General features: G+C 43.0%; 1 protein-coding gene across 1 annotated transcript; it reads left to right on the forward strand.

Annotated features, from left to right (window-relative positions):
- Positions 1-889: 889 nt before the first annotated feature.
- Positions 890-10,335, forward strand: LOC141793588 (intermediate filament protein ON3). Its single transcript, XM_074674379.1, has 10 exons — positions 890-1,661; positions 6,172-6,380; positions 6,466-6,526; positions 8,361-8,456; positions 8,592-8,756; positions 8,828-8,953; positions 9,038-9,181; positions 9,291-9,367; positions 9,544-9,590; positions 9,696-10,335. The coding sequence occupies exons 1-10, from the start codon at positions 1,350-1,352 to the stop codon at positions 9,797-9,799; spliced, it is 1,341 nt and encodes a 446-aa protein (XP_074530480.1). The 5' UTR covers positions 890-1,349; the 3' UTR covers positions 9,800-10,335.
- The last annotated feature ends 857 nt before the right edge of the window (positions 10,336-11,192 follow it).

Genomic DNA, 11,192 nt, shown 5'->3' on the forward strand with positions numbered 1-11,192 from the left:
TTAATCCTCTGTCTGTCTGCTGTGTGATGAACAGGAGGATGAAGGGTGGAGGATGAAGGATGGAGGATGTATTTTTCATGTTCTCTGGCTGCAGCTTTAATTCTTAATGAGGTCTGAATGTAGACAGATGAAGGAGGAGGAGGAGGAGGAAACTGATCTAATGGACTCTGCCCCTACCCCCCACCCCCCGCCCCCTGTTTCTACCAGACCAGACTGAACGACTGTGACACTCCACACCCCTCCTCTACAGCCCTGCTTTCTCCCTCCCTTCAAAGATAATCTGGATCCAGGTACAGACTCATTAGAGCGAGCAAATCCAGATCAGCAGGGCTCTAAACGGACTGCACACTTCCTCCACAGGGGGCGCCAAATCCACACATGCTGAACGCTGCTTTAAAGCCAACACTTTATCTGTGATCCTGAAGAGATTTTTTTTACACATCTTGAAATCCTTCTGTGGTATGGGTTGGATTATTAAAGTCTGATCCTGTTTCTGTTTCCACAGCCAAACTGGATCAGTATGTCTGACACCCCAACAGAAGGGAACCGTGCTGCACCGAGACGAACCAAACTGAACCACTTGGTTGAAACTGGGCTTTAGATTAAACCCCATCTCCTTTAATTTGAACAGATTACAGTGAAACATCCAGACCTGGATTATCAGAGCTCTAAAAGAGACTAGGAGGTTCATAGTTTGTCCACAGGGGGGCACTAAACCCCAACAACTTCTCACAGGACACTTTGAATACATGTTTCATGTTTGATACTGTCGATATTTTGAAGATATGTTTTATAAACTCATTAAGAAATCCTACCCAGATTAAGATTTAATCCAGCCTGGTAATTTCAATCGGACTAGATTATTTAAAAAAAAAAAAAGAAGAAGAAAAAAAGCTAGACCTGGATTGATGGGACACCAAACTACCTTCATATAAACACATGTATCACTGTTCTGAGGAAAGACACAGACCTGTTTGATGTCACGGTGTGTGGAGGACACCTGCAGACTCACCTGCTCCTCAGACCCCTCCCCCGTTTAAAAACTTTGACCTTTAGTGACCCCACTGTGAAGAAACACAGTTAAAGCTTCCTGACTCTCCACCTCGGTTCGTGGTTCCTCCTTGATGCACCTGAGTGTCCAGGTAACCTCCACACACCTGTAAACCAAACCCCCAGACACCTGACACCACACCTCCCTCCTCCCCTCAGACCAGGACTTTAAAAGGACCAGAGACACCTGAGACGCCTCACTGTGCTCCGTCCTCTCACCTGTTTCTGCTCTCTGAAAGTTTGATCTGTGTCCTCCTTCTTCATCCTCCTCCTCCTCCTCCTTCTCCTCTCCGTCCGACATGAGTCTGAGTCGCACCAAGAGGATCAGCTCCAGTAGCTCGGTCCGCTGCAGCAGCAGCTCCAGGAGGCTGAGCGGCTTCGGTCCGGTTCAGGGGGGGTTTAGCGGGATCTCCCTGAGCAGCAGCTCTCTGTACGCGGGGACCAACGGGCACCACCATGGGCTGGGGGCCCCGCTGGCCTCCCTGTCCGTCAACAAGAGCCTGCTGGCCCCCCTGAACCTGGAGATCGACCCCAACCTGTCCATGAGCAGAGCTTTCGAGAAGGAGCAGATCAAGAGTCTCAACAACCGCTTCGCCAGCTTCATCGACAAGGTAAACACCTGCACAGGTCTCTGAGTGTTTGAAACAAGGTAAACACCTGCACAGGTCTCTGAGTGGGAGCTCTGTTTTTGGTTCGTCCTTTTGAATCTTATCCTGTGTTCACCAGACATCCTGAAAAAAAATCAGACACAGTATGTTAATACTCTGACTGTCAGAGACTTCCATGACTCAGTTTTTGATATTTTTACTCAGGTTAAGATGAGTTAAAATATGTTTTATTGCATGTATTCAGAAAAGTCTTCTTTTCTTTTACTAATTCTCCTCCAAAAACATTTTATCCAATTCATAACCTCAGATCCCCCTTATGACATCATCACCTTTGTGGTTTTCATGTTGATGGATCTTATCCATTCATTTAAATGGAACAAAATTTTGGAGGTATGCTGAATATCTTAAAAAGTACAGGGATTCAAAGTTTGAAACGTACATAAAGAATTGTCCTAAACATACAGAGCATTTTGTAATTTTAATGGTGAAAATTAGCGAAAGTTTGTGGCAGCAAAAGGGAGCCAAAAAAAACGTACGGAAGAAGAGTTCAACACAGCATTTCAACATTTTTTCCTTTAGATAACTTTACAAACCCCTTATGAAGTCATTACCTGGGTGGTTTTCATGGTGACAGATCTTCTCCATTCATTTCAATGGGCCAGAAATATTTGGGAAATGCTGAATATCTAAAAAAGTACAAGGGTAAGAAGTGTGAAACCTACACGCACAATTCTCCTGAACATGTGAAACATTTTGCAATTTCAACGATGAAATTGGTGAAAGATTGTAGGAGAAGTAGTGAGCCAAAAAAACATACAGAGAAATGGTTAAACTTGGCTTTTTTAACATTTTTTTTCTAATCATTACCTCAGAACCCCCTTATGACATCACCACATGGGAGGGTTCCATGGTGATAGATCTCCATTCATTTAAATAAGTCCAAAAAATGGGGAAATGCCAAATATCTTAAAAAGTACAAGAATTAGAAGGGTGACACGTACACAAAGAATTGTCCTGAGCATGCAGAGCATTTTACATTTTAATGGTGAAAATTGGCTAAAGTTTGAAGGAGTAGTGAGCCAAAAATAAAACGTACTATTGAATAGCTTAACACAGCATTTCAACCTTTTTTTTTTAAATAGATAAACTTATGACATCATTACCCTTGTTGTTTTAATAATAATGGATCTTCTCCATTCATTTAAATAGGCCAAAATTTTAGGGAAATGCTAAGTATCTTAAAAAGTACAAGGATTTGAAGTGCGTAACATACATGCACAATTCTCCTGAACATGCAAAACAGGTTGAAGTTTAACTGTGAAAATCAGTGAAAGTTTGTAGAAGGAGTAGTGAGCCAAAAAACACAGGCAGGAATAGTCAAACTCTGCTTTTCAACATTTTTTTTCTATTCATTACTTCAGAACTCCCTTATGACATCATCAACCGAGTGGTTTCCATGGTGACAGATCTCCATACATTTAAATAAGTCCCAAAAAATTGGCAAATGTTGGATATTTTAAAAAGTAGAAGTTTTAGAAGTGGGAAACATACACGAAGAATTGTCCAGAACATGCAGAGCATTTTGCAATTTTAACGGTGAAAATTGGTGAAAGTTTGAAGGAGGAGTAGTGAGCCAAAAAATGTATGAATGAAAAGCTAAACACAGCATTTCAACATTTTTTCCTAAAGATAACCTAAAAAAAACCCTTATGACATCATCACCTGGGTGGTTTTCGTACGACAGATCTTCTCAATTTTCTTAAATAGGCCCCAAAAAAGTTTGGGAAATGCTGAATATCTTAAAAAGTACAAGGACTAGAAGTGTGAAACCTACACGCACAATTTTCTGGAACTTGCAAAACATTTTGCAATTTCAATGGTGAAAATTGGTGAAAGTTTGTAGGAGCAGTGGGTCAAAAAATTTACACAGGAATAGTGAAACTTGGCTTTTTCAACATAATTTTTCCTATTGAGAACCTCAGAACCCCCCTTGTGACATCACCACCTGGGTGGTTTCCATGGTGACGGGTCTTCTACATTCATTCTAATGGGCAAAAAATTCTTGGAAAATGCTGAATCTTTAAAAAAGTACCAGGGTTAGAAGTGGGAAACATACACGATCCCTTATCCTGAACATGGGGAACATTTTGCGATTCAAATGGTGAAAATCTGCAAAAGTTTGTAGGAGTAGTAGTGAGCCAAAAAAAAATGTATGGAAGAAAAAGTTTGGCTCCCATGAAGGGGACGATTTGTGGATCTGTTCAAGCTGAAACGTGAAGCTCAGAGTGTTAAAACTTTGGGATCTCAGTGAGTCTGCAGTGTGAGATCAGGAGGTAAAGGTGTGTTGAGTGTGGAGCTCATTACCTGTGTTTCTACCTGTTGATTCCCCTGAAAAACTTCGCTCTGACTCGTTTCCCACAGGAAGCAGCTCTGAGATAATGTCGACATTGATACGGTGCTTAGGGAACATCTCTGCTTTCTCACGGAGTCACTAACAGGCCAACACAAAAGAGGCTTTGTCAGCTCCTCACATCAGCAGGTTCACGTCAGCCAGACTCAGAGCTGGACCAGGAGAGCTGGACCAGGAGAGCTGGACCAGGAGAGCTGGACCAGGTGTCAGAGAACATCAAGAAGCTCCCACATCCTCAGATTATCACGCTGAGTTTTTATCGTGTAGAGTTTAACCCCAGACTGTCTGAGAAGAACAAAAAGTGAAGCTGGAATGTGAAGGGCTCCTCCTGCTGGTTAGATAAATAACACCTCCCAAAATTATGTTTTTGATCTTTAAGGAAGACTTGACCTTTGGCTAAGCCACGCCCCCTCCACTCACTGGGACAAACACTAAGCATTTAGTGTCAGGTGTCACAGTAGGAGACACTTCACTGGAAGCTGTTGATTTTTGGAGTCAGAAAGATCACAGATCATCCAGAAGACAGACTAAATTTACAGCTCCCAGAGCAAACCTGATTAACAGCATCTTGTTAGCATTAGCATTAGCATCTCAGACAACAAGACAGAGGATCAGCATTGGTCAGGACAAAAATATAACCTCTTTTTACCATTTTTACCAATAGTGTGTCTCTTTCAGTGTAGCACTACAGGATTTACACTAAATCATTCAGCACAATGTTAGCCAACCTTTGTTATCTCATCCATTACAGATAAGCTAATGAAGCCAAGCTCCAGAAGCTAACGTTAGCTTAACTAGAGCCCTTTGGACAACAGCTAACAATGATGTACGATAACCAAAGAACAAAAACTAGAACAAAACAGGCCAACGAACTCCCAACACACACAGAGACATTAACAACTCAGCTAACGTTAGGCTAACTTAAGCTAACGTTGGAGTAAATCCCAATAATAATAAATAATCCCGTCAGACTGCAGTGGTGGTTCTAGTGTTAAAGATAACGTCATACTTCTTTACAGCAAAGTCACAATCTCAGTCACATTTTTTTCCTATTTGTAACCTCAGAACCACCTTATGACATCATCAACTGGGTGGTTTCCATGGTGACAGATGTTCTACATTCATTTCAATGGGTCGAAAAATTTTGGAAATGCTGAATATCTTAAAAAGTACAAGGTTTAGAAGTGTGAAACATACACGATTACTTATCCTGAACATGGGGAACATTTTGCAAATTCAACAGTGAAAATCAGAGAAAGTTGGTAGAAGGAGCAGTGAGCCAAAAAGACGAAAGACTTAAGCTGAGAGTTTCTGCTTCAGATCCACACAGGAACTGGACTCAGGATCCAAATTGTCTGATCCCACCATGAGGGGTGTTTTGGCTTCACTTTTGCACAACCAGAAAGCGCTCCTGCCTGCTTTCTCTGAATCAGCAGACCCTCTCCGAAACCGGACCCTGACCCTGAAACTTTAAAGAGCTGCTCCCTCCTGCAGAGAGCTCATCACCTGATGCACCAGGACACAGAGCCAGGCCTGTTTCTGGACCATGACCCAGTTTGAAGGTGATGGGGGTCAGTGACCGCAGATTACAGGGGATCAGATCCAGTTTAATGGTTAGTTAGAGTAATCCCTGAAGAGGTAAATCCTTAAAAAGAGCCAAAAGTCAGAGACTCAGCTGGGACTCAGGCCTCCATCTGAAGCAGGATTCAGGGGTTTGGATATTTAAGCTTCCTGTCCCACTTCGGTCCATTGAGTCTAGCTGTAACCTGATAAGCGGGTCAGACTCGGTGTGGTGCCGTCTCACAGAGAGATCTTTCTGAACGGGACACAGGCTTTGTGTTCAGAGGAGGATAGATTCCCCCGCTGCAGGCAGGAAACACGAGACCAGCAGGTACAGGAGGGGGCGGGGGTCACATCGAGCCGAGGATCTGAGCCAGGACCTGTTCAGAGAGAAGCATCCATCGCCTGAGCTCTCTGCAGGAAACAGACGAAGGTCAAAGTGTCCAACAGACACAAAGAGCTGATGATGAAACGTTCCTGTGGATCGTTGAGTCCAGAAGTGATGAAACGCTTCACTCAGACCATCCCTCTCTGTTTCCAAAGGTGCGTTTCCTGGAGCAGCAGAATAAGATGCTGGAGACCAAACACGAGCTGCTGCAGGGTCAGGGGGTCGGACGGTCCAACGTGGAGCCCCTGTTCGAGGCCTACATGGCCGGTCTGAGGCGTCAGATGGACCTGGTCAACAACGACAAGACCAAGCTGGACGGGGAGCTGAGGAACATGCAGAGCCTGGTGGAGGACTACAAACACAAGTCAATAAATATCATTAACACATTAATCAGCTAGTAATAACGAATAATGAATTTATCACAGTCACAGCTGATGTTTGTGTCACAGATACGAGGACGAGATCAACAAGAGGAACAACCTGGAGAACGACTTTGTGATCCTGAAGAAGGTCAGAGCACACACACACACACACACACTCACACACACTCAGGTGTGGTGAGTAAGATGAACCTGTGTATTGTCTGTATTGTCCTCATCTCCAGCTGACTGTATTCCCTCATAAACCAGAGACACCAGAGACGTTAAAGGGGCTGTGAGGAGTTTTTAAGTGATCTTGAAAAAGTCTCTCTTCTAGATATCTCCCTGATCCTAATCCACACTTTAACATGAGATTATCAGCCCAATATTACAGGTTACAGACCATTTCAAAATGCTACTTCTTAGCTTCCCCACTGCCAGGATTCACTAACGTCACACATTAGAGACACGTCTTAGTGTCAGCGGAGCTAAATATAAACAGCTACTAAACTACAAACAAACTGACAGTGTTAGCTTGTTGTCACGTTAGCCTACAGATACGTCAGAGCACTGGGCTGACAATAGCGCTACATATAGCCGGCTACTACAACGTTTGCTTGTTGTCACGTTTCAAATGGGTACCAGTAAAAAGTTGTCTTGAATGAAGAAAATTTGTTTTGATCCAATCTCCACTGACTTATCCTGGGACCAGTGGCGATTACTCTAAGACTGCAAGGGAAGCTCAGCTTCCCCTAAAATGTCCCTAAAAAAAGTGTTGATATGTTCTGCTGTGTGAACATTTCATTGATAAAATCTGAGCTAGAATTCCTTCATCTTTAGTTCAGAATCAGCTCCTATCACAGGTAACTGGCTCCACCTCCTTCTCATTCATCCCCGCAGCGTCTCAGCGCTTTAACACAGTCGGACGCTGAGCGTCTTCTGACTTCAGCGGGGAAGCGTAGAGTGGGTTGTTCCACTGTGGAAACTGGACGGTCATTGGATAAACGCTGGGCTTTGTCCCGCCCATCGGACGCTCAGCGTCTCTGGGGGTCTATGAGGCAGTGGGCTGGCCTGGACGCTGGGCTTCTGCATGATGATTGGATGATCTGTCTGAGGCTGAATCCCTTTTTGATTGACAGTGAAATGAGCCAGTCAGAGATCTTGAAGTATAACCCTCCACCAGAGCATCTTCTGAGTTTTACAGTCTGTTGTTCTGGACTGATCCAGAGGTTTTATCGATCCCCAGTGAGTTTACCTTTCTCAAAAACGACGAGTGTTGTGTTTAAAGATTCTCTCTCTTTTCACCAATAAGCAGCTACAGCTACAGCTGTGGAGCTTCTCCCCCTGTCACTCTCACTTACAGCCTGTCGTAGTCTCACGTAGCAGCTCCAGCTGATAACAAGCTGACACAGAGGGGAGAAGTTATGTCTAAATAAATAAACAAATTTATGATGTAGGCCGGACAAAATGAGCTTCCCCTCCTTGACTGACCAGCAGCCGCCACTGAAAGGTGGAGCTACAACACTGCAGACCACTGATTGGTCAAAAGAATGGTCACTTCCTGTGTGACAGCGGCTGCATTTCTCCTGGCGGCTCACAGTCTTCTCTGAAACAAAGCTTGATTGCACTTTGTATCAAAGAGCTACATGACAATCACAGAGATGACGAAATGGCATGTCTGCCATTGTTGCTCTTTTCATGCTTACCAAACCGTACTGAACCAAACCGGACTGCTTGGTGGAAATGCAGTAAACACACGCCTCACTAGGCATGGGACCAGGGAAGCATGACAAAAGCTGAGAAATGAACCACCTCTCTACCAATTTAGCAAATAAAGAGACTTGGAAAGTTTTTGCTGTTTTCACTTTTCTTGAATGGTTTGTTTTGGATCAGCTGTTTCAGACTGTGATGTGTAAGTCAGTTTGACTCTTGCGTAGCTCTTTACACACATCTGTATCATCTTGTTTCTGTGTGTCTGTGTTCAGGATGTAGACTCAGCCTATCTGGTGAAGGCGGATCTGGAGGATAAGGTCGGATCTCTGACGGATGAAATCAACTTCCTGAGAAACATCTACGAGGAGGTTTGAAAAGTTTGAAGTAGTTAAATTATCCGTTCTTCCTCTGTTGGCTCTCTTTCTTCTCTGGGGTTGAGTTATTTCTTAGGAAACCTTTTTTTGACCCAAGGTTTGAGATGTGTCTCTAATTCATCTTTTCAGGAGCTGCGTGAGCTGCAGGCGAGCATCAAGGACACGTCTGTGGTGGTTCAGATGGACAACAGTCGCAGCCTGAACATGGAGCAGATCGTAGCCGAGGTCAAGTCTCAGTACGAGGAGATCGCGGCTCGCAGCCGAGAGGAGGCCGAGGCCTGGTACAAGAGCAAGGTAAGACCAGAGAGGAGCACATCGTGAGGTGTTGTCCTGATGGAGTTCTGACCTCTCTGATCCGTCTGCAGTTTGACCAGATGTCCGTCCAGGCCAGCCAGTTTGGAGACGAGCTCCGCATCGTGAAGGGAGAGCTCGCTGAGGTGAACAGGCTGATCAGCCGCCTGCAGAGCGAGATCGAGGCGGTCAAAGCTCAGGTACAGAAACACGGGACGTTCAGGGAACTCTGATGTGATGTGTTAAAGCTGGTTCTGATCCAAACTGGGTCTTCTGCTCCTCAGCGCGCCGGGCAGGAAAACCAGCTGGCTGAGGCCGAGGAGCGAGGAGAGCTGGCTGTGAAGGAGGCCAAAGCCCGGACCAGAGACCTGGAGGACGCCCTGCAGAGAGCCAAACAGGACATGGCCCGACAGCTCCGAGAGTACCAGGTGAGACACTGAATCTCCAAACTGGAGCTTGAAGGGACCAGTTGATAAAATTTGAGGTTTTCTGGTTGGCTCTTTTTGACCTGGATATTAATCCCGACATCTCGTGCAGGACCTGATGAACCTGAAACTGGCTCTGGACATTGAGATCGCCACCTACAGGAAGCTGCTGGAAGGAGAGGAGGACAGGTGAGAGGATTTAGAGACTTCAGGCTGAGCTAACGTACGCTAACAGATCGTTCTGCAGAGCTACACATCCTCACAGAAACTGCACATTGCTGAACACAGAGGATGTCCTCAGGCTTTAGAGACACAGTTTGAACGACAAAGATCTGCTTCTCACTCTTCTTCTTCTTCTTCTTCAGACTCGGGCAGCAGTCCGTCCTCAACATCCAGCCTATCTCCAGCTACAGTGAGTAACTGACCTGTATACAAGACCTGAACACACCTGCACACTCTGTTTAAACCCCCCTTACGCTCATTTTCCTGCTTCATCCTCTCCTCTTCCTCTCTGCAGGCACTAAGAGCACTAACGGTTATCACAGCAGCAGCTCTCCTGCTCCCAAACTGCTGATAAAGACCACAGAGATCAGAGACAGCAGCAGATACTCCACCCACTGATCCCTGAGAGGAGACACGGCCTGCACACACCCTAACCCTCCACCTGAGCGTGAACACATTAACCTAAAGCTTTAACACACAGCAGGCATGTTAAACAGTCAGACTGGGGGCTGGTTTTCACTTTCTCTTTTCTTTTTAATGTGGTTTAATGAGCGTGCATGCTAACACTCATCTCCTCTTCAGCTTACTGACAGGCGTCTGAATGTGTACGGCTAACAGTCAAATAATGAAACAGAAATAATGACAAAACTAGTGCTGAAAGTTTTATTTTCTATGACATATTTACTATTTTCAAGGTTTAGACGTGTTTTCTTCTGCCTGCATCATAACAAACTAATTCATATCTCTGTACATCTGCAGGCTTCGTGCTATTTGTGGTGACATAGTAAAAAATATAATACATTCTGTAGTCTGTAATGGTTTCGGGGACTTCCTGTGTATGTATGTATGTATCACAAGGTGTGCTTATGACATCATCAGATTTATTATAAATATTCACCTCCACCTGTGATCACTGGGTTTGAAATTTTGCTGCTGCTGCTTCAAAAATAAATAAAACAAAAATGCCCTTCTGTCTTCCCAAATATATTATTTATATGATTAATTTTTTTATCTTTTTTTTGTAATTTTTTTTTTCTTTTTTTTTAATACTGAAGCTTTGCCTGTGTAAACCCCAAAAATGATGCAAGTAACCCAAAATCAGAAATACTTTATTTATCCTGGATGGAAAATTGCTTTTTAGTTACAGGTACTCCCTTCAAAAAGTGTTAAAAACAAAAAGTTTAAAATATAAAATCTAAAACATAAGAAAGTGATAAAAATATACAGAAAGAATATATAAAAAGAACAAAATAAAAGCACAAGTGTAGAGTGCAATTGAATATAAATATGAAATATAAGTATGAACATTTACTAAGAACGTGGTATAAAATAGTGGCATAAATTAGGCATTATGACACAAATATTGTCATTAAATATGTATACAAAAATAAATGAATATCTTTATAAAAAATAATGATAAAAAGACAAAATAATTATTTAAAATATATGTATATAAAAGATTCAGACTATTAGAAATGACATATTTTATTAGGTAAGCAACTTTTGCTTCTGCTATGAGTATTTTTGAGACTTAAACTGGAAATTTCTTAAATTATACATATATATATAAATACATATTTATCCTGTGTTTCCTTCAGTTTAAAGCATAGACTGTATATGGCGGAAGAAAAAAAAAATCTTTATTGTCAATGTACAAATCAACAAGGCACCACATTCAAGTGAAAACTGTCTTATAACAAGAAAAAGACCGAGCAATCACAATTGTAACAAAAAGATAACTTACATAAAACACACATTTTTTTAAAAAATAAAATAAAATAAAATAAAAATA

Source organism: Halichoeres trimaculatus, unplaced genomic scaffold (assembly GCF_033239565.1).
Source record: "Halichoeres trimaculatus isolate MK-OKI-2021-1 unplaced genomic scaffold, fHalTri1.1 fHalTri1_scaffold_1, whole genome shotgun sequence".
NCBI classification, from domain to species: Eukaryota; Metazoa; Chordata; class Actinopteri; order Labriformes; family Labridae; genus Halichoeres; species Halichoeres trimaculatus.

Coding starts and splice junctions, on each gene's coding strand:
- LOC141793588 (XM_074674379.1), top strand. CDS start 1,350: ATGAGTCTGAGTCGCACCAAGAGGATCAGCTCCAGTAGCTCGGTCCGC. Junction 6,381..6,465: donor GTGGAGGACTACAAACACAA/GTCAATAAATAT, acceptor TTTGTGTCACAG/ATACGAGGACGAGATCAACA. Junction 8,457..8,591: donor TGAGAAACATCTACGAGGAG/GTTTGAAAAGTT, acceptor TCATCTTTTCAG/GAGCTGCGTGAGCTGCAGGC.